The 24,364-nt window shown below is 38.8% G+C and overlaps 1 protein-coding gene across 1 annotated transcript in view; it reads left to right on the forward strand.

Moving 5' to 3' along the window:
- Nucleotides 1-24,364, forward strand: part of BZW2 (basic leucine zipper and W2 domains 2) — a 56,961-nt gene that overhangs the window by 1,055 nt on the left and 31,542 nt on the right. The window contains exon 2 of the mRNA XM_015617280.1: nt 18,973-19,037. Within this exon, the coding sequence (XP_015472766.1) occupies nt 18,980-19,037 (58 nt within the window). The 5' untranslated portion in view covers nt 18,973-18,979. The remainder of the gene's footprint in view (nt 1-18,972; nt 19,038-24,364) is intronic.

Raw genomic sequence — 24,364 nt, forward strand, 5'->3', positions numbered from 1 at the left:
GACTGACTTTCAGAAATGGTGAGGTCTCTCTCATAGAAGAGAATGCTCTCTGAATATAGTGTATCTTTGTAACTATTTGGGTAAAAAATGTGGTACAGTTTTGTTTTAACTAAACAGCCAAATTGTGTACGTTTCCATGATTTTAAAAATAATGGAAATACAGGGGTGTACCACCATCTAGTTTTACTTGCATCAACAAGTGTAAATAAAAGAGATTGGTTTGGACTACAGGTTATAACAGATTCCCTTGACTTTTTCTGTGGGAAACCAAAAATGTCTTGAAAGAAATGCCGTTGACTCTCAAGTGCTTTTAATATTCTGATCTAGAAAACGATCCCCATGTAATGCTAACAGAAGTATGTCACTGGATCAACCATAAGGACTGAAATTAGGGTTTAAGTGGTCTTTTGTTGGTTCACTGCAGGGTGTGAATTTTACCTGCTGTGAACAAATTTTGTTATACTACAGTGCCCTGATAATCTCTGTGGCACTATTAAATAACAACAGCTTTCAAGCTTCCTTTTGCATTCAAAAAAACCCGCCCTAAACCTGTTGTGCATTCAGAACACAAAAGTATGCATGTTGCATTCATTTTCTTTAATATAAGAATGTCATTATTGCTATCCCACCCTTGTTCACAGAGTGAACAGGCACAGTTTTTCCTTGGCAGCCTCACTGGATCTCACTTGGTGACTAAGGCTACAGGAGTGCTCCATCTGCAAGGGAAATAAAATACTTTCAGTGCTAGTTAAAACATGTTTCTCACTCTTGCCTGGCTTCTGTATGACCTTTAATCCTGTAGCATGCAGACATTTCTCAATAGGTAGTGATGAAGTGGCATTGCCTCCATTTTATAAATATAAATTGAAGCATGGAGGAAACAAGCGACTTTTTTTTCAAGGCAGTGTGGGGAGTTAGCGGCAGGGCAGGAAACTGGAATATGAAAATGTAGGTTCTGTGCCTTTGTATCTTGCCCCTTAATGCATCTTCTTTTATCTGCTGCATCTGTTTGTTTCACATATTTAAGATGTGTGTATTACTGCTTGGTAATTAATAATTTATATTTTGGGTATTACAGAGGGAGAAGGAAATGTTAACCTCACTATGATTCAGAATATTTTAGATTTTAAATTATATATTTACATATTAAAAAACCCTTATTTCTTCATCAGGTGATACATCTGGTACTTGTGATTTGTGAAGCAGGAACCAGTGGTGACATTTTTCCCCAGAGGTTTGCTGGTGTTACTGCATGGAGGTGTGCTCTTGGAGATTTGTGACAGCTGTTGTTACCAATGTGTTGTACCAATCCTAAGTGCCCATGTGCAATTGTCAAGAGTAAGATTCATGCAAGAGGATAACAAGGCTTTCTTTAAGTAACATTCATTTTGGGAGAATGTACAGAGCAATAATTGTTTCTTGGGTCAATTTGGAGAGAAGAGTCTGCCCTATCCTTGGAGAGTGCACCATGACACTCTCAGTCTTTGGACATGGAAGACAGGGAAAGGAAATGCTGAACTGGTTTCAGTGTTTTCTCTCAAATGACCTACATTCATTTCTGTCTTGGAGGGTTGCCTGAATTCTGGGCATGTACTCTGCAGAGGTCAAAGGATCCCATAGTCTCTTTGAGTGCCTGGGTCTGGCTGGGTCAAAAACCTGATCCACTACATTTTGTCTAGAGGAAAATAAAATAATAGGTCAAACAAGTACATATAGTTCTGTGACTTATTTCCTAGCTCCCATCTCACTGGTTCAACTAGGGATTTCTTCAGCAAAGTATCTTTGTGTTTATCTTTATATTTGACAGCCTAAAGTAGGTGGTAGGGTTTTTAAATTTAGGTAAATTGTGTGGATGCAGCATCCCATGATTATAACTTTCTTGACTGCTTGAAAGATGACCACTTCTTTCCTGTTTTTGAGCCTCCTGCTTCATGGTTTTATTTAGTCCCCAGCCCCCAGTTCCTGTTTTGGGAGCCGATGAGGAGTTGGTTCCTGTTCAGCCTTGATCTGCAATCATGTCTTGACAGACCTGTGGTGTCCCCTGCCATTTTTGCTGAGCTGAAGTTGTAGATGCAGTGAGTCATTCCTATGTAAAATCCATTTCATATTGTTGCCAAGTGTGTTTTTGTAAACTAGCTCTGTCTCCTGCGTGCCCTGGGCAATAGGAAATCCCCTTCAAGTGGAGCTGAGCCTTGCAGACAGACCCCCACTGGGTTTTGGTCCTGCTGTCTCCAATCCTTATAATTGTATCCTGGCCAAAGTTAAGAGGATCTAATAGGATTATTCATTTAGATCAATTCAAGTTCATGCAAGTTCAAGGGGTTTTTATTGCTAGAAACATCCTCTGTTTTTTCCTCTCAGATCTCACAATAGTAATCTGTGGATAAGTTATTTCTGTGCATCCCCGCCTCCCCCAGCCCAGTTGATTGGCATTTTATAACTCTTTGGCTTCTTTAAGTGTTTTTATTTTATTGTAAGGGATGTTTTATCAACTTTCATTTATTTCTGGGTCTCAGGGCAGCCACTTGGTCTTTGTTATGTCAATGTTGCTAAGTTCTGTTTTGTACCAGAGGGTAATTATAAAACCACAGAAAAATAACTGAAACTGGTGAGCACTGATACATGTTTTTGAACACAATTGGTGTATCCACAATAGCTACACACAAGGTATTCCTGTAGCTAAAATGCTAATATGAGACCTCAATGGAGATCTCCACCTGTTAACAATTCCTTGTGAGACCTTGCACAAAGTTAGGCTTTCTCTACACTTTGAACTTTAGGAGCAAATCTCAAGAATTGACTGTAGCTGTATCCAAAGTCTGACAAGATTAGGTTTATGCTTCTTTCCATCTTCTCTTGAATCCGGTCTTGAAGGATTCTTATATATATGGGACAGAGGGACACCTAATTTTCCAAAAGATTGTCTGATCCAGACTATAGAATGAGCACAATTGAGGTGAGCAGTGTTCTCCAGCAGGAAATACAGGTCAGAGCAGTGTGAAATACCAGTTTGGGACTCGTATGTCTGTAAATCATAAGAAACTCCTGTCCGAGTTTAGTATGATTTAACTTGGCTCTTGGCTTGCTCCAAGACTTGACCTGATTGAGCAGAGCCAGCTTTGGTGGTTTTGCACCTAAAATATATCCACAATAACGGTAACCTATAGAATTTTCTTCTAAGAAAACAGTTCACAAGTTTATTTGTATATGTTGCAAAGTGCATTTTTGAGCACATGCTTTTATTTTTGTGTATCTTTAACTGCTAATCATGCCAGGGCAACCAGAATCTTCTCACAGGGAGTGAGGATTAACAGAACAAAGAATAAATTTTGAGGTGCTCAGGTATTGTGAGGATGATCATGGGCGATGAAAGAGCCTTAGATGAATCTTCATTTGTACTTCCTGGTTAAAAGCTTGCTTTAAAAAAGTCAGCATTGCTTTCACAACAAAATCAGATATGTGTACCTCTTTCTCTTTTTATATACCCAACATAGGAAAAAAAAAAATTGCTCTTTTGCAGGTTGAATTCACAGTCTCTTAATTGTTTGTTCCGGGTGGTTCTAGTATGAGCAGCTTGCTCAGACAATACATGTTTTGTGTTTCTTTTTGTGTTGTAGCTTTAAGTCACTGTGGTTTTATTGAATTAAAAGAAATCTATGCTTTAAACAAAGAGTTTCATGCATATGAATTCCACATAGGTAGGTAATTGCATTTTTTGGAAGAGATGGCATGCAAGCTGCTTTTTGCTGTTAAAAGACTGAGATGTGTTTAATGACAGCAGAGCAATATGTGTATGTCTGAGCACTTTGCAAGACTAAGTTCTTTCCCATTTAAGCTTTGCAGGTGGTAGCAATAACCCAGTAATGCATTAGCACAGCTTCTGTAAGAGCTGGTTTGCAATGGTTTTCCAGACGGCTGTTCCTAAAATAAATTCAAAATTTCAGAGATATAAAGCAAATAAAATTACATAAAGCTGCAAGGGAAATATATTTGTGTGTAGAAGGAGATTGAAAACTACAGCACATATAGAATTTGTACTGGTTTTGAGGATTCATGAGTGCAGTTCTGGGAAAAACAGTGTTAGCAGCATTTAGTCAATCAAACCTTTTGGTGAAGAATGGTGGAGGCACTTCGGTTAAAGATTTAATTAGATATAATTAGCTAGTAATTTTTTAACCTCCAGACAGGATTATTTAAACTCTGCTTGCAGTCATGTGCAGATATATGTACCTCTTAGTAGGCTTAAGGTTATTGTTTAGGACAGAGGAATTAGATAATGCATTGAATGGATGTGTACTGTTAAATTCAGATTTCTTTAAGAGACATCATCTTTTATTCTTCATTTAATTTTCTGTCCTCATTCCTCCTGTGCAAATTTGAGAATTCCTACGTCTGTGTTGCTCATAAGGCAGTAGGCTGTCACCCACATCTGTCTCTGCCTGAGCTTACAGGTGAGGTAATTCCATTTTGATATTTGATGAGCAATAAATCACCTCTGAACTGCCATGATTGTCCATTAAGCTGTAGATTTGATTTCTGAAACGGTTTCGTTTTCTGTGTGATCCAGTGTTGATTAAAAATGACTCTTCCCTTCAACTGCAACAGTACTTACATGCTAAAGTAGTAACTATCTGTTCAAAGATAAAATACTCAAGGATCACTCAAAGGTAATGCCGGTGTGTGAGAGGAAAATTGACAAATGAAAAAATAGAGAAGTCTGCGGAGTGGAATAACACTCTGCCATGCCTGAAAACCCTTTTGAACTTGCTGTACTGTAGTTCTTAAATGCAGCTGTAGATCTTGTAAGAGACTGCAAAAGTCAAAATAAAAAGCCAAAAAGTCCAGTACCCATGTTCAGTGGTGAGGTGGCCATTTTACTGCACTGATAGTGCTCTTTACCATTCTTACATGCTGTATAGATGAGAGCAGAATGAAACACTTGCATTTCAGGGTTTAACAGCTTTGGTCTTCTGTAAACTGGTTGTATAGTGCAACCACAATACAGGGCACTCATGTTCCTAACAATTAGTAAAAATTCCCAACTTGGATCACTGTTTGTGATGGGGATGGTTGAGTCCAAGTGTGGCAGCTCATGTAGATCAGATTGCAGGACTGTTCTCACTCCGTCTTAAGATACATTTTTGTTGGCTAAGCTGGTTTTAATAAAATAAAAAGTCTTCCTCACATGTGCTGTATAAAACAAATAATCAATGTTGAGTTACTTGTTTTGGTTTTTAAATTACAGCAAGTCAGGAAAATACTTCCATGAATTAAATCAGTAGTATTATTTTGTCTATGAGAGCTTTTAGTTGCTATGCACCTAAGAGCTTTTGAAATTAGAAATGTGGGGTCTTTTTCTACTACAAAAAATACAGAGTGACTTTTAAAATTCACGGAGTCCTTCATATGTACGTATGTTTTTGCAATCTGTATAAGGATTTGCTCTGCAAAATCTGAGCTATTCTTACGTTGGATGCAGAAGTTTTGTGTAGAGATCACTTACAGTTTTTGCAGACTCATAGTGACAGACAAAGGTTACTGCTTTTATTCAGTCTGTAAGATGATGGATTACCTCTAGTGAGAATTAGGACTGAGGACAGACAGGTCAGGCAAAGGAAATGCTAGACACAGTCTGGGACAGAGGTTGGCCAGGGACATTGGAAAGAAGCATCTTCTGTGATGTCTTGAATCTCAACGAGTTACACCCTTCTACAATTCCTTCAGCTCCTGCAGGCAGAAAAATTAAATATGGCTTTGGGGTTGTACTTGCTTGTAATAACTACTGTCTCATGTGTTTTCCTTAGATGTGTTTTCATGCAGAAAAGAAGTCTAAGCAGCTCCAACAGTTTATAATTTGAAAGCTAAAGTGATCCTTTCATTTTAGGTTTTGTTTCCATAAATAAAATCCTCTAGTTCTCTAGAAATGTTTTTAAGAGGGAAGATACATTCAGTGCATTCAAGTTATACATTAGCCATTTTCTTCTGGTGAAGCACAGGGGTGAAATCCTGGGAAGATACTACTGAGCAATAGGTACTGAGCTTGTAATTTATTTTCACTACCGTTGTTACCTTGATCAATAGAAAATTAGAAAAACAAAGTATGTTATTTCTTTTAAACGCTTGAGGAAAAATCAGCCCTTTAGAAGAGGGGATGTTGAGTTTCTTTTCAATCTACAACCTTCTTTGTATGCATCAATATTGATGTGAGTTTAGGTTGAGTCTGGTTGCTGGTTTTTTCCACGTCTCTGCAGCTTTATGAAGCCTGTGTTAAGTCTCTTTTGTCTTAGGTCTGCTTTGACTATATTTTCTTAATATGTGGTTTCTTGTGACTGTGACCTGAGGATCCCAAAATCATTAGCCAGTGCTGTGGAAACCCAATGTTGTGCTGTTGAATACCATATTCTGCCAAGATGTCTGTGGGTTTCTTTCTCTACATTTTGTGTGAAAAGTGGCCCCAGTCAATGTGCCCCCAGGGCCTTGTGAATCCTTGGCTCTGCCCTTCAAATCTATCATCCTGTACATCACTCTCAGTTCCCTTCCCAGCAGGAGGAAACACCTGCTTCTGTAGTCAAGCACATGCATGAGGTCTTTTGCCAGGTTTTGATTTTGGTTGTGTTGTTTTGTGGGGCCTTGTTAAAAGGCTTCTTGAATTAGAGGAAGGAGAGAATGCACATAATTATCTAGAAGAGCCAAGGGAAGGGCTTTATTTTGTCAGTTGTTTTATTTCTGTTAAATTGTTTCTTGGTGTATGCTGAAAAGTGCCTTTTTCCCAATGTACTCTGCCATCAGTATGTCAATTTGCATTGCTCTTGTGCCTCCAAGATTCTTTATGATGACAGTGGACTGGTTGGTTGGTGATTCACTAAATTTGCTTGCTAAATTGTCAAGGCATCAGACTCTCAGGTCTCTCCTGTGAAGAAGTTGTGTGATTCTTAAACTTTTATCTATGAGTGGTAGTTCCCAGCTCACTGAAGCCAAATGTGTCAAGCCAGAGCATTTCATGGGTAGCCTGTTTGATGCTGGGATTAGTTTAGCGTCTTAGTGCTCTCCCTAAGTTGTATTTTGCTGAGGTATGGGAAGGCCTCATTCTTTCCCCATTTTTCTTTGTCCTGCCAGTTTAAATTGTTGACCTTTTCAGTAGGTATCGGCACTGCAAAAGCAGTGTTATGGTATGAGGAAGCAAAATAAAGTCTTTTGAAACTGAGGGAGAGCAAGATCTTGGTGATAGGGACAAGAACTGTAGGCTATGTTCCCCATTTATTGTTTTCAGCACACTTGTTACATTTTTTTTTTTTGTAATTCCAAGATAAGTTACTTAATTTACATTGAAAACTAGGCTAATAAATTACTGAGTAAAGTACCTTAATTCATGTTCCTAACACTTGGTTAGTAAAGGTTCATGTCAACATAAAATATCAACTTTAAATATCAACTGAAATATCAACTTTATTTTTGAAGCATTGTCCAGAAAAGCAAACAATTACCAGTTCTTGCAAAGCCCCCAATTGAGAGTCATGTTGAACATCTGCTCTCTTCTGTTTTAGAATTGGAAAAAAATAATTTAGGTTGTCACTTCTACCTTTGCATTTTTATCCTCACTTAGCAAAGAATATATGCCAACTTTTCTAGTTACTCAGTTCTACAGAGCGTGTCAAACAATGCAGAACATCATTTGAGGTGTGATACCAATGTGTTGGCTTGCATGGCCTTCAGCAGTCCATTCACTGACTTGGAGAGTTTGGCTGTATTCGATGACTGAACAGCTCTGCATTCTAGGATTTAGTTAGGTTAACTGCCATATCTTTCTGAAGCCTCAGAGAGACCAGCCAAGCCTTTCATTGTGGTTTCTCGGTCCAGCAAAAAAAAAAATCCTTTAGCTGCCTCATTAGTAAACCTTTTGAATTCTTCATAGTTTGCATTTTCATAGGAAGTGAGTTGTAGAAATCTAATATTGCTTTTACTGATGTTTCTGCTCTCTTGTATGTGCATATGCATGCATACACCTACAGATACGCATTCCATGGAACCCTTATTAGGTTATGTGCAGAAGTAGGTTGCTGCTATTGGTCTTTCCAGTGCATGAACAGTGATGTTGTAAACAAGAAAATAGATTTCCCTATTAATAGTGTCAAGTATCATTGTGCCGTGCTGACGTTGATGTAGGCCAAACAACCACAAAGTGGATGCATGCTTTCTCTGAAGGAAGCAAGGCTGTCTGGCATAATGATGCTTTATGCCCTTTAAAAAAGATACTAAACATATTCTGGTTAGAAATCCGTAACTCCTGCAGTAATGCTTGGCTTCAGAAACTGGGTTGGGAGTGGGTGGATGGCTGTGGTCTGATGCTGAGACTATGCTCTCAACATATTTGTGGTGTGGTGGATTTTGAAACTTTTCAGCCAACAATGAAAGTTCTGTGAATTATTTCAGAAAGAAAGATAAACAAGCAGGTCTACTGAATTAAGTATATAACCAAATAGTATACAAATAATAATTGCCTTATAGTTAATTTTGGGTGGGCAGCTAAATTCCTAACTCTGCCTGAGATGTTTATAGGTATCACTGAGCTATAGACTTTCACACAGATGGCTAATCTGCAGGTGTGAAGTTTGATCTGATTCAGCTATCTAAAAAGTGCCTTAAATCTGAAGCTGTGAAGCTGTTCACCCATCTCACTCTAAGATGGGCAAGCAGAATATTTTAGATAAGCTATTTTCTGAAAATGTTTCTGTTTCTCCTTATGGTGAAAATAGGCAAGAATTGTGGGGTCAGACTACGTGTCATCATTCATTTTTAAAGGCAAGTCAAATGTACCCCATATTTGAGTTCTGACAGTTGGCTGTTTAGTCAGGAAAACTCAATAGGGGTTTTGGCTTAGCTGATTGCCTTCTAGAATGATTGACAGTGAAACAGGGAGTGGTCCTCCCAGCCAGTAGTGTCAATTAAATTCTGGGTTTTGCATTGAGCTGACTGACAGCTCTCTGTGCTTCCATTACCAGTGCGTGGGCACAAAGCACTGTGGTGTATTCAGTACTGCCTTCTGCCTCTGGTGGAGTGGGGTAAAAATATTATATACCTGTTCTGATCTACATCTGGGTGAAACAGATGTCTCAATAACTTCTACTAGCTTCTTGAAATGTGAATAAGCTGTTAGGAGATGATGCTAATACTGGAAAATAGATACAAATTAGTGACACTACAGGCTAGTTGCTCTATTTTTTTCTACCTCCAGTGATTTATATTGTTGCTTTATTTGACTTCCTTTTGTGGCAATGTTTCTTAGTTCTGAGATTTTGGCCACCTGTATATGTAAATGTATTTTTGAGAACCGAGTTTTCATCTGATTGCAATTATGATCAAAATTGCATGTAATTACCACTTTTTGAGAAGCAGAATTTAAGAAGCATTCATAATAGCCATTGCTTGCAGTGCTTATAGATAGACTGTGAATTCTTTGGGTTCAGTTTGATGTATTTCAAAGTCTCCTGAATACTGATTACCATCAAAGAAATATTCTTGGTTTTATGCATTTATATTTTCAGATAAGTCTTGTGTTTAATGTCACTTATGGAGAGGTACAGGATGGAAGAAGATTAAGAAAAGTTAAACTGTCAAAATTGAGAGAAGATGCAGTGCTTTGAGAATTTTCAGGACTGTGTCTGTGTATGATATTCCAAAATAAGGGAAACTTTGCCATATGTGATTGCTTGGCATTTGAGCTTTGGGTTACCAAACCAGAACTGATCTCCCAGTTCTGATATGTGAATAGTGTTGGAGGCCAGTACTCTGATCAGCATAGTTTAGATATTCCCCCTGTAGAGGGTATGATATTTAATATCTAATTTCCTCATCTGAAGATAGTTGATATTACATGGGATTTCTGATTTAGCAGACTAATACAGAATATTCTCAGGAATGTCATACAATTGTAAATGACACATAACAAAGTAAAACAGTTGCAATACACAGTTCAATCACAATGTCAATGTGATTCCCATTACCAATCTTGATACTCCCTGGGCACCCTTTTTTGGGAAGAAATATGTGGCTTGAATCACAATATGTCTTAAAAGATTTTTACTCTCTGAAGAAAACTGGTTTGAATATTTTTCCTCATCTTACAAAAAGCAACTAAAGTCCTCCTGCAAAATTAGTAATACAGCAAGGACCCAGGATAGTCCTATTGGGATTTTTTTTTTTACTTCTCCTCATCTGACCTTACTCAGGTGCATTGAGCTCTCAGGGCTGTTGTCATAATACTCTTGGGTGGAGTATGCTGTCATGGGTGAGTAATGCTTGTCTTGTGTATTTGTGGATTTAAGAGGCAGCCTTCTCATACCAAAGCTTGGCTTACTGGGAGAAATTTGCCTTGGATCTATAGTTTCATCTATATAGTTTCATCTCTGACAGTGGCCTGTAGTGTTGGTAGTTGAGAAAAGAAAAACAAAGAGAACAACAAATGAAACACCCCAGAAACCCCCAAACAACAACAATATAGATAGATGGGAGTGCTTCATTTCTCTTTCATGTCCTGTCAAGCTCACAGCAATTTTCAAACTTAGAAGGTTGTACCATTAATGTGTTTAATAGCCCATTGATATATTCTTCTTCCATTAATTAATCTAAGAGCTTTCAGGTTTCCACGTAGAAGTGAAGAAATGCCTTTCTGAAGCCTGAGAGTGCTGGTATGGGAGCTGCCAAGCGGTGGGTAGGATAGCAAGTGTCTGCTCAGTCTGTAATAGCTATTTTTCTGACTCACCTAGCATAACAGTTGATTGTGTAGGCACCCCATGGGTGGCCTTCATTTCTATGGTTTTTTCCCCAAAATGTAACTTGTATCTATTGCCATAGGATTATTTTAGCTTGTTCTGAGGGGAGTTGAATTTACCATTGCCTGGAAAACAACTGTTTGCAGGTTGAAGCAGACCGAGCATTGACTGTTTCTATTCCCCACTCCAGAAATTTATCTACCAAAACTAGTGTGTTCTGTCAAAATATTCACCTGCTCTAAGGAGGAGGAAGCAGCCACAGGGAACATGGGACTGTCTTTGAGATACGGAGTGACGCAAGACAGTTACAGACTCCTCCTTTTGTCCAAGTGAATACTGCTAACCACATCATCACTGTTAGCTGGTATGTTTGGAATATTAGATACAGTGCAAAGTGTTGTATATTTTCACTGCTGGCCCTTTGTGCCAGAAAGATCAGAATTCAGATATCTGGAGAAAAAAACATACATTATCTTGGTGAACTCCTTGCACATGCTTTGAAGAAATAATTAGGGATTTCTGAATTGAAACTTGCTTTAATGCTTAAAGCAGTTGTTCTGTTAAAATCAAGGCCTTCACCAATTGCAGGTGTGTAGGAGGTACTGGCTATTAATACATCCCTCCTCTCATTACTGTATTTAGTTCATGGAATAATGAACTGCTAGCATCTGGGGGGCATTGCTTTCTGGAGAATGCACAGATTGTATTTATTTGTTTTTATTTTTAACCTTAGCCCCTTAGTTTACCAGTTTCCAAGTGCTGCAGTACTGTGTCCTGGAGGCACTAGAGATGTCCAGTGCTTTTGCTGCTTTTCAGAGCTTTGAGGTAGCAAGAAGAATGGAAGAGGCACGTCTGATTTTATTGTTGATACTGAAATTGAATGAGTAGGGTCAACAGTGTAAAAACTTTCAGTGGGCTGATACATTAAAAAAAAAAGAAGCAGGATGGACTTGAACAGAGGAGTGGTACTCTACATGAGGAAGGTGATCTTCCTGCCTTCATTACTGAACTGTTACTGTGTTGTCTTGTGTCTTACAAGCTTTGTTCCTGAGAATTAAGCCTCTCAGGCTCTCATTTCTCGAACATATTTCTTCCAAATACCTGTATTTATTGGTTTATTAGAGACCTGATTCAAGGGAACTCTGTAAAGTAATTCCATTAATTATTTCTTGCAAATGTACTGTGAACAGTGGCTACTGCAGTTCTCCCCCAAACATTAATGAAGGATTGAGCTAAATTGCTGCAGTACTTTTACAGTCACGTTTTTGCAGAATTTCAGCTGCACCATTTTTCCTATAACAAAATCATCTCTATGGCAATTGCTAAGACAGTTGTATTTTTCAGGATGATCAGGACATCCAATGTCTCCAAATTAAAGAACCCTGTTTTAGCATTTACACAGTCCATTGAAAGTGGTGTCTTGTGTGAGGAAAAAACTTTGTTAGCTTTGGAAGAGTTCTTTCTTCCATTTGTTTTCTTAGTTCACCTGACCCTGATCTCTCTCTGATCTTTTTTATCCCCTTCTTTTTCTACAAAGTTTTCCTGTTGGCAAGGTATGCAAGCTTGGAGTTGGCATTTTACCTTAAAATGAATATTAACTTGGTATGAATTGATCTGTAGCAATACACCATTTCCATTATCGAAAACTGTTCCAGTTAAGAGTACAGCACCTAAGAGAGCTCTCAACAGTGAGAAAAGCTCCTGCTAACACCTTGTTCTTAAGGAATTACACCTAATTCCTCCTCTTTAGTTGCTGGAAGAAATCTTGTTACTGAAAGACAACATTTTTTGTGTGTCAACCTGAATGTGAGATTTAATTTTCTTAACTTGTTTTTTACCTGTCAATTATTAGGAATTTTTTACTGTTTTTTTCTCTTTTTTTTGTCTTTTCTTTCACTGACTGTGCTGTGACTCACACATTTTTTATATGGTTCTTGATGACACGACAGTGAAGTCCATTGTCTCTGTGCTCAGTTTACAGTTCTCTTGACACTGTGAAGTGCGTTGAAAGTGCTTCAGTAATGTTACTCATCTGAGCCACTTCTGTAGAAATTCCTGGTTAGTGACCTAAGAAATACCCACTCTCCTGAAATAAATGCAGTGAGGTGGCTCTCTGATGCAGTATGTGATTGTACATTCACTGGTGGCAATGGGAGGTGGGGTTTTTCTGACTTTTTCAAGAAACATCTTCCTGTGCATCCCAGTTTAGCTGTTAGGTGACGTGATTTATGGTGCAGACTTTACTGAGTCTTTCTCATTTTTTCTGGGTTTATCAAGTCCTGAAGTGCCATCTGCATGTCTACCAAGTCCATCTACGTGCATTTTAAATACTTCCAGTGACAGTGACTCTACCATTTCCCTGGGCAGCCTATTCCAATGCTCCACAATGCTTTCAGTGAAGAAAATTTTCCTGCTACCCAACCCTACCTAAACCTCTCCTGACATAACATGAGGCCATTTTCTCTTGTCTTGCTGCTCCTACTTGGAGAGACCAGCCCCACCTGGCTCCAGCCTCCTTTCAGGTGGCTGCAAAGAGCAGCAAGGTCTTCCCTTCCCCCTCCTTCTTCTCCAGGATAACTCTCCACAAGCTGCATGCCCAGTTCATTCCTGGGGAATCTTGCATGAAAACAGGTTTTTATTATTTAATGTGTGGTAAGTTTCATTCTCTTCAGGTATTTGTTTGTACTTGTTGCAGAAGTAAATCAATTCCTTTTGTTTCATCTCTCTGTTTTCTCTTTCCCACTAGGCATGCTAGTAAGGGACAAATACTTTTATTGAAGTAGATGTATTTCTTACTGAAGACCAATACTGTGATTAAAAAATAAACATTTTTTTAAAAATTTAAGTGCTTTGAGTGCTTCTGGAAGGCTCTTTAGGGAAAGACAGGGCAGCATGCCATTCAGCAATATTTGTATGTCATGTAAACATTAAAACACTGTGTTGATTGTATTTATTCTGCAGGTTCTTAAGTTACTATTTTGTCCCTGTATGCTGGCTGTCATTGAGGCTATAAAATCAGGGAGGGGATTTTAATGTGGCAAGAGTCTGGCTTTATTATTTCTAATAAGCAACTCCTTTGGATTAAAGGTTTCCTAAACATGGCAGCTGTGCTGGTGCCTTTGTGGCAACTTTGCAAGACATACCTGGTTGCCAGTGCTGCACTTCCTGGTGATTTGTGCCATGGTTGAATTTACAAACCTTCAGCTTATTAGTCACTTCTTTTAAAAAACCCTATGTGTTAGGAACAAAGGGCACAGTGTCCCAGTGGAAAGTGGAAAGCCTGATGAGGATTTGTTGAGAACCTTTGTGTGCATTGATTGCATCTGCTCTTTCTTGTCCCCTTATATTGCTCTGTTCCTCTCTACTGGTAATGATTTGTAAGTTTCCACCTACAGATTTTGTTAGTTTATAATCCAACTGCAGCTTTTCAGAGAGCACAGACAGCTGCTGGCTGCATGCTGACGTGTTTCCTCTGGCAAAAGTGCAAGGGCAGCTCTTCCTCTATACTGCTCAAATTCAGTAATTTGCATTTAATGTAACTTCTTGGCTTGCTGCTGAAAGGGGTGGAAACCCCTCTACCCCAAGCCTGGAACTGTAACTGTGAGAGAATGATGACATCCAGTAACATTGCTGGATAAAAAAGACCCAGTAAAGCCTTTTGATGTCCTGGATATTCTTTGAGGGAAAAGAGAAGATTGCCCTTGATAGGTGGGTTGGGATGTTTCCTTCATAGCAACTCTACCCATCTATGCTTCTATTTTATTTGCCTTTGTGATGAATACCCCTGTCTTACATGATATCTCAGGAAGGGGAGGAGATGGAAATAGTTCCTGCCAAGCATCTGTTCCTGTGAAAACTGGTGGTGCTGTGTTGGTGGTGTTCTGGCAGCTCTCTCCATCATCCTGTCAGTCAAATGCCATCGGTGCCAGTCCCCACAGCAGCAGCAGCATGCTGTGGAGCAGTGCTGCTTGACCCACCCACCCCCTCCATCCAAGCTCGCTGCCTGCCCTGGGGGCTGTATTTTGTGCCCTGCACAGATAGAGCCATAAAATCTTGGTAGTTTTTACCAGAACGGTTTTCTTTTTCTTATGTTGTCTGGCATTGATTCCCTTCTCTGTAACTAGGGCAGTGAAGTTTCGCTGCTGTAGAGCAACTGTTCCCAGATTCATCTGAGCATGTTAATGTTTGAAGAATCTCAGCTGATTCTGATATTTTGGTCAAAAGAAGTGTAAAATGATGCTTAGAAAAATAATGTTGCTTTGAATAAAGGTTTTCAGTATCTTTTTTTTCAATTTGAGCAAAATGTTTCCAAGAACAAATGGTAGAAACTTCAGCCTTACCAAGGCTTTAAATAATTCAGGAGTTAATCATCATAAGAATTTCCCTGTGGTGTGGATAAAAGACTGCGTTTTTCTAACTTATTAAGCAAGTTCATACTTGCTGAAGTGATGAAAAAACTTTCACTTCATCTGTTGCAGATTTTAAAAATTAATTTTATTAATTAATGCTGGATTTATTAATTGAAAATGTTACAATTTTTATTAATTGTGTGAGAAGGATTGCTTGATTAGAGTAACTGCTTTATTATATATGTCTGGTTGTCTACAACTGTAGATGTCCCTCAGTTTTATTTTAACTGTTTATGGTCTTCAGCATGAAAATGAGGAGCAACTGTAGAGAAAGCTTAGGTCCTGGACTTCAAGCAGTCTCAGGAGAATGTGCCAACTCACCAATTTATGAATTTTTAAAGTATGAATATATTTTATACAAGCCTGTTAACAAGAGTGGGAGTGGAATTTGGTAAACTTTAAAGTCATTAATTTTTTTTATTTTTCTGATGAATTTTGTAGCTGCGAGTTAGTAATTAGCAGGCTTAGACACATGGTTTGTATGGAAAATGAACCCATTGTGGAGCATAGTGCCAGGTTCTGTACTGCTCTGACATCTGCTTGAGTACTGAGCAGTAAATCGAGAGTAAAGCTTCTATTGCTGAGCCTCTCCCATGTTCTGGTGAAGAGTGGAGTCTGTGAAAGGGGTGAGCTGTCATTTCCATATCTCTTGCTTGCTTTCCTGCTGACAATTGATATGAATCCTAGAGGATGTTGGGCTGCAAGATACAAGTTTGACTGGTGATTTGGGTTTTCTTTTGGAGGCTATTCCCTTTCTACCCATATCTATCCATAAGATCCTTGCAGCACTGAAACCTCTGTGACTTCTCTAGCTGCCATTTCAAAATTGGTCATTGGCTTTGAGCTGCCCAGGTGCTGTACCTTTCAAAATGGAGAACATATATAATAATTCAAGGTGTTATGTGATTACAAAGTTTTAAAGCTGTCTGACACCTGTGAGGCAGGCTGCACTCTCTGATGCAGTCAAATGTACTGTGCAAGTTTATATGCTGCCACCCTGACTTTGCAACCTTCAGCCACCACTTTTGTGCTATTGTTGATTTCTTCTTGATTTAAAAAAATAAAAAATAAAAAAGTTTTTACATTGTATTCACTTCTGTTAATTTTAAGCTATTATCCAGACATCTGTTGTGCTAGCAACAGTGCTTTAAAATCTCATTTTCAGGAACTGATGCCATTCTGGATTGTTGTATAGATCACTGGGTTGGTTTTGCTCAGTCTCAAGATGCTGTTTCTTAATGAAGGATCCTGGGCCAGTGCTTGAGGCAGTGCCTTATAAAGCCAGACCCTCACTTGAGCAGATTAAAGCACAGTACATTTAAAGCTAAATATAGAAGGTGGCATATCCTGTGTTCCTAGTAATTAACTATTCAAGAGTCTGTTCTGTTGCACTGAACCTCTAGTCATTAAATCTGCCACAAGTTGTGAGTCCTGCTTTAACTGCATTTTTAAAAAATCTTTTTCCCAGCTGTCTTAAAGGACATATTTTATGTTCACAGGCAGTGGTTAAAATCCATAGTGAAACTTCAGGTGCATGCAAGTATTTTTGCAGCTTACAAATACTCGGCATCCAAGGAAAGAAGTCTGGTGTTAGAAATTTAGCATATGCCTTTCTTTTGTAGAAACTGGGAAACTCTACCAATATGCTGGATTGAAGGCTTTTCTGTGTTCCTTAAGGAAGTGGTCCCTGTCGACCCCAGCTTGATAGCATGTTTGTACTCTGGAAGAAGTGTGAAAAGTGAATTCTTACAGTTCTTACCTGCTGTGTGGCTCGCTTGACACTTTCTTTGCAAACCTCTTGGGCTCCTCTTGCCATCTCTTAAAATGAAAATTTTTAGAATAAGGTGGAAAGTGTCCAGGCAAAACATAAAAACATAAGTCAGAAATACCTGGGTGAATGTTACAGATCATTCTCTTTACAAATAACTGAAGGTCAGGAAGACAAAGCAGATAAGTATGTCAAATCTAGCTAGTGGCTGGCTAGAGGCTGGGCTGCTGCTTATCCCAGTGGCCTGCTAGATTATCAGCCTAATTAACTTGTAAAGCACCTCCTGTTCTTCTGACACCGAGCTGTCTCATCAGGGGAAAACCTTTTGAGCTCTGCTGTGAAGGCACTCTTGGATCCTACAGCACTTTGAAAGATCCCATGATATCCTTGTTTGCCACGTTTAGCTCTCTTTGCAGGTGAGCAGAGCGTTTTTCCAGAGGGCTGTTAAGTACTGCAGTTGTTCCAAAATGCTCCTTGGTCTGTTACAAATGGACCTTTAAATCTCAGCGATGAGTGTGAATCTCAGTTGAACTGCTTGTTGTGTATTTGTGTTTTTGTGACTTACAGGAAGAAAACCCAGTTTTGACTCTGAACTTTACTGGCTATTTCCAGTTCATGTGCCTGCATGCAGAGTTTTTGACTGTGGGTTAGTGGTAAACATAGATTGGAAGTGTTTTGCCAAGTAAAACATTTGAAAAGCTGCCAAAGTGGCCAGCTAGGGATGCTGCCACTAAAAGCCTGGTGAATGAGAATATATTGTATAGCTGGAGCATTGTAAAGAGATTTAAATGAACTTTCAGAGGTAGAGAAAACACTGCTTGGATACTGTGTGATTAATGGCTTCTTTCTCAGCCATGGAGATTTTCTTTTCATTTATGGTAGAAGCATGTTGGCAAATCTGTGTGCTTCTAAACATGACCTGCTGAGTCCACAATGAGGAAACAAAAATAATACAGATTTCTGTAAAACTGAAGTCATTAGAAGAACACGGTTAATTTTGGACAAGAAATTCATATGTAACAGTGACCTAATGGCCTGCAGGGTGTGAAGTGGGTGGCCTCTAAGTCTCAGGGATGTCATGTGCTGTGGGCAAGACAGGGTAATGACCTGTAGTGAGTCCTATGTGCTACAAAGCTTCCTTTTAATTGCTGCTGTTTGCATTCAGCTCTTGGTTTAGCTGCTCTTTGCATAAACTGTGTTTGTTGCGATGAAACTGATTATATCCAAAGCTTAAAAATAGTTCGTTTTCTTTAGATAAAATAACATTAATATATTATCACTTCCCAACTTTTTTGACATTATGTGTTAAGATTTGCTGTAAAGGTCTGAAGTAATACAAGCCCAGTATTTTTTACTTTTGTATGATGTGCCAAGTCCTTAACTCTGTGTTCATGCTCAAAGTTGACTAGGCAAGGGGTTTGTTTATCTTCTATTATTTTTATAACACCCACATGCTTTTCAGGATTAAAAGTTGCTAAGATACAGTGATGCTTGTAAGAAATGTTTGATTAGAATTTGGTGGTTCAAGGACTTCATGGTTAGACCACAGAATCTTGTCTTGAGCTGGACAGTGCATAATCCTGGGCGTCCATCTGCCTGGTACCATGCCAGAGGGTGAGACCTGTGCCATGCTGAGCCTCACCAGGATGGTTCCCAGTCCTCTGCCTTGGTGGCTTCTGTGCCGCCAGCATCCCCATGAGCTGCATTGGCAGTGGTGTTGTAACTGCACCAGGAGTAAGGGCAGCGACTCCATCACGTTCCTGTTCAGTTTTGGAGCTTCGCAGTTTTTTACAGGGATGCCAACAGCCAGGTTTTAAGAGAAACACATCTCATTGAAGCTATCCTTGGATTGTAGTGCTCTTCATCTTAAAGATAATGTGAATTACTCTTGGAATATGTGTTAGGAATTTTTTTTACCTTTCATATGTTGGGATTTTGCTACACTGAGTCTTTATTTTGCCTTTGGATTAAATTGTTGCTGTAAATGCTAGAGTATAAATATTTTTCCCTTTTTTTCTTTCTCCAGAAATTTTATGAATAAGAATCAGAAGCCGGTGCTAACAGGCCAGCGGTTCAAAACTAGGAAGAGGGGTAGGTTGCATTACATTTTTTGCTTTATTTTCTTCTCTGTTAAAATGACTAGAAACAGAGCAGGTGGAATAATTGGAAGTTCAGCTAAAGGATTTTTCTCCCCTTCTTTTCAGCCATATTAAGATTAAAGATGTTACGTTTAACTAAGCCCTATGAATTCTGTTACTTTCACTATATACCCTAGGACTTTATTTAAAATTTGAGTTTATTAGCTATGATTGAGGCTTCAGTTAAAAATGAGATGCTAAATGAATTTATAGTATATTTACATATGATAAAGAAAACTTGTTAGATGGTTGGTTTGAGTGTTTCTTAAAATGTCTTTTTCAACTAAGAAAGCAAAGTATGAGCTTTTATTTAAAGGTGGTGTAAAGAAAATTACCTGGGCTTTTTTGGTTTCATTTTTACTTCTTTGACTCCTATCAGTGCCATGTCTGTAAGTGGACCTTTCATATCTAAAAAGGAATTTTCTTACCTTTCTTCTCCATGAGATGGTCAGGTCATCTCACTGGCTCTGCTCTCAGGTCAGAAGGAGGTCAGAAACTTCCTTTTTCACTAATATTTATTTCTCCTGTGTTAATGTAGTCTTTTTTAATTGTTAAAATAAAACAATTGTGTGAGTCCCAATTTACTCATTGTGATACTGATTTTCTGTAAACATGACCAACGCTTTGTTTCATTGAGTACAGTAGAGTATCAGTTTTTAAAGAAAGCCGAGTGGTGCTGATTGTACTGACCATCCAGGTGTTTTGGCACAGCAGGTGTTATCCTAAGTCATACTACACTCAGAATTCATTTGTTGCAGTTTAGGTGGCTGGAATGAATGCCCAACAGTTTGAGGCAAAGAGAAAACATACATGTAATTAATAATTTTATTCCCTTCCTGCTCCTCCACCAAAAAACAAAACCAAAAGTCTTATTTGTGAAAAGAAGGATCACATTTTTTGGTGGTATAATAGTCGATTATTACAGCAGACACAGGCAGGGTTCCTGTCTGTCATGAAACAGACATCTTCGCTTTCCTGTTTCTGATCAAAAGCACCTTATCTAAATGTCTTGTGACAGAAAATGTAAATATGAGCATTTTCTTAGTGTGGGTGAGAGAAACAAAAAGAATTGGTAACCTTTCTCAGAAGGTTTCAAATTCTGTCACAACTCTGAAGAGCTGAATGATGAGTGTCTAGAGAGATCTAGGATGATCACGAAGCTTAGGTAAGAATTGCAGAATAGTTTGGTTTCAGTCATGTTAAAAAGCAATGCCAGCTTCCTCTCATCTTTCCTGCTTTGCACCCAACACTTTTTCAATTTGTTTCACTAGTACAGTCTCTTAAATGCAAAATGTCTTTCCTGTGGTGCATATGCAACATTTGTAAGGATAACTAATTAAAAAAGAAAGCAGTATTGTTTGTAATTAAATATCATGGTGCTCCAGTAATTAGTGGGATTAACTTTCTATCAGCACAGTTGAGAGCATTATGCAGTGGGAGCTATACACTGCATTAACTCACAACCATATAGATACAGCCAGAGGAGTGGAATTAACAATCCCTAAAGAAATCCATCTGTCTGTATCAGCCAGTAAAAGCACTCAGACATGTACACTGCTGGATTGATCCCATGTATTTTTCAGTCTAGGTTACTCCTACCACTACTCCTTACCACTAATTGTGGTAAATATATTATTTGATAAACTTGTTTTAGAAAATATTCTCTCTGTCTCTCTTAGAGACTTTCACCTTACGTTTTTCACTGAGTCTGGCATAATCCTTTCTAATACAGATTTGGTCTTTGACTCCTATTTAATGCAAGCAATAATTAGAATAAATAAAGATATTTGATTTGCAATTTTGTGCCTGTCACTTGGATTTCTACTTACAGGGATTGGAAGCAGCCCTAGGTAGCTTGGTGGCTACATGGAAGAAAGAAAAGATGGGAAGTGGTCTGAAAGATTGGTTGGGATTTTTCTTTTGAGAGAGGTTACTTATGGGACTGTGGATATTCAGTGGCTTTAATATAGAAATTTTAACATGCAAACACTTTCTGTACTCAAAGCATAAAATCTCTTCTTCAAAAGTGGTGTTATCCTGGTTGCCTTAATATTTTAATATCTTACTTAGAAATTTGTTGATACTTGGTTCTTTCTAGAGGCACAGTGTTTGAGGAAGAGAAATGGCTTCCAAGTATGTTTATTCCCTTAGGTTTCCATATACTTTTATATCACAGCAGTGTCACAGGTTGTTACGTCTTTGACTTAAAAATAAACGGTACTATTAGGGGTTTTTTATGCTGAGTTTCAGTATACCAGGGAATCCTGAAATGTCACCCAGGTAGGACAGAGTGCAGTAGATCTGGTTTGACCATGACATTTCAGTTTTTGGAGACTGTACTGTGGTGTGTAACAGGCAGGTAGGGTGTCTGAAACATGCGCTTGCTGGTGACAGCTGCTTGTTTTCACCCGTTTGTGTCCCCTGATGCTCCTTTTTCCCTTCTGCAGATCCCTGGAGCACTGCCATCTCAGCAAGGTGTGACACTGCAATCAGGCATCTAATAAAATTAATTGCATATGTGAACTCTTGCCACTGGTCAGCTAGCTGCAACTAATCTTGGGTTGTGAACAACTTCTGAGCTTTCCAAAAAAGAATAATATGATGTTTTTCAATTTAAAGTTTGAAAGTATGCTTAATGTGTAAAATATCTTTGAGTGAGAACCATGAAGGAGGAGCTTGTAAATCACACTCTTTTTAGCTACATTGTTTAACCAAATGAAAGAAATAAGCCTTGCATGCAGCATATGTAGTGGCAGACATTCAAATCACTTTTAAAAAATTTGCAGGAAGAAAAATGGTGCTGTTAAGGGAAGAACCTTCCAAGGGAAGGAGGTGCATCTCACAGTTCCCATCAATCTGGGCACATAAAATAGTTTGGTTAGTTCTTGATATAATCTCTGTACCTGTTGAATATTCCTTTTTTCAGTGAGGGTCAGCAGAAGTTGGTGTCTGGCCAGTATTTGTGTTTATGGAGCTATGTTTATGGAGATAAGAAAATTATCTAATAAAAAGTCAATATTAACACCTTTATGTTACCTTGTTTAGCCCTTTTTCTTACTTCATGTTATCTTTTTTATTCCACAGAATTACAGTTGTGGGCTTTCTGTTGAAGTGATAAAATTAGTTAAGGACAGAACTATGAATGTACTTTGAGATTTTCTTGGAAGCAAAAGATAGGAAATAAGGATCTGGGAACATGCTGAAAATGAAAAGCTGTGTATAGCACTGCTGCAGTAGATATTGTGTGCATCACATCTGCAAGCTACACCTGCTTCTGCTAGCCTATGATGGGAGCTGTGCTTGTTTAGTAATTGTGCACTTGACAGCTCAACAGACTGTCCCCCCTTATTTGGTGATGGCTTCTTACTCACCCTCTTGTACTACATCAGCATATTCCTCTTCTGTACATCAGCTTGGTAGGAAAATATTTCAATAAAATTATAAATCCTTTTTCATGCAATGAATTCACCTCCTGTTCCTGTGTAAATTTTTGGATTATGATAGACAAGAAAATAGTAGGGTATTACAGATGGGAGGAGGACTTCTGGGGCAGGGGAAGAAAGAATCTATTTAAAATAGCTAAGAAATATTAATCATGGTATTTGTGTTTGTACTGAACACTGTGTACTCATGATACCAAGCATATAATACCTTCCAGTTTAGATGGGAACATCTTACATTTTTAGGCAAAATATGTTTGAAAAAATAAAACAGGATTTTATTTTTTTTTTAACTCATAAGACAAAATCTGTCTTCTTGATGGTTGATGTGGTGTCAGCAAGCTTTTTTTTTTTTTAACTCTTCAAATAATACATATTTATTTGGCAATCCAAAAGAGAATAATTATGCTCAGATGCTTGTTTAAGGGTGGAACCATGTTTCTTGTGCACAAGTAAAACTGCCTGAAGTACACATACGGAAGTACTTCAGTAAAAGACTGGCTTGTTTGTGGGTTGGTTGGCTGGTTTGTTCTTTGTTTTGGGTTGGTTTTTGTACTTCAGGTTGGAGGAAAACTGCAGCTGAGTGTTTGGTAATAGGTCTGGTGGCTTGGATGGGATTCCAGTAGTATGCTTCTCTGTGGGCATTTCTCTGGAGCAAAGGCAAGTACTTCAATTCCCCTCTGAACCTTCTGGTTTGTCCCTGATGGCCATGCCCTGCGGCCAGGAGAGGTGGTTCCTCAAAACACAGATTTCAGGTTGTCATCACAGCCAAAGTCGAGGTAACACATGTGAGAACCTGACCATGTCCAAGGTCTGGTGTGAAGGAAAAGCCTGGGAGGAAGTCATTTGCAGTCCAGAAAAGGGGAATATCGAGTAGTGTGTTGGGTGGTGAGAGCGTGGTAGTGAAGAATCTAGGTAGGCCCTGTGTTTGCATGCATCACTTCAGGATGATCCAGAGTTGGGAGCGGATGGTTGCATGAGCATATATATGGGTGTCCATGGAGCTGTCTCAGTTTTAGTCTGAGAAGATCAGACTTGGGGGATGGGGAAGCAGTCCATGTGGGGATGGGTAGTAGACTCAATAAGTCACAAAAAGCTAGGCATAGCCGAGGATTTCTGGAAAATAAGGGGATGCTACAGTTTTCCGGTGCTTAGCTTGAGAGAAAGCCCTCGAACTGCAGCTGGCTGTGTGCTGCCAGGCTCTTTGGAAGGACAAGTGGACTAGTCCCCTGAGCTTCCCAGTGGCCTGGGACACTGAGTGGGACTGCTTCCAGCTACAATTGCTATGGAAGAAGGGGATGCATTGGAAGTAGAGGAGAATGTGCAAGTGATGTACTGAAGGTACTAGAGTGAGCGCACTGAAGGTACATGCAGCAGAGGAGAGAGAACTTTTCTGTATGAGAAATAGAAAAGCTATTAAAAGTAAGAATTGTCTGTAAAATAGTTATTTAATTGACATGAAGGTACTGTGGCAGGAGGGAAGAGATTAGGGAAAAGAGGCTATTAAAAAGCAAGATCTCTTGTTTAAGGTCTGGGATGAAAAGCAGCACTGTGAGTAGCAGGGAACAGAAGCCTGCAGCCAGAGGATGTATAAAGGCCAGAACCTCTTGTCACAAGAAGCCTGCAAGAATTGCAGCTGTCATGTTTCAGACTGCATTAGCACATATTTAGGCAGAAATTTAACCAATCCTTATTTCTCTCAGTGTTAATAATCAGTAAATATCTCTGTCTTGATCCTCTGGATATAATTTTTTCCAGTTTTTCAAGAACTTGTATCAGTGTTTGTATCAGCAGGTGGTAACAACCCTGGGTTTGACTACCCAGAACAGCTTGCAATTTT

This window comes from Parus major, chromosome 2 (genome assembly GCF_001522545.3).
Source record: "Parus major isolate Abel chromosome 2, Parus_major1.1, whole genome shotgun sequence".
In the NCBI taxonomy this organism is placed as follows: Eukaryota; Metazoa; Chordata; class Aves; order Passeriformes; family Paridae; genus Parus; species Parus major.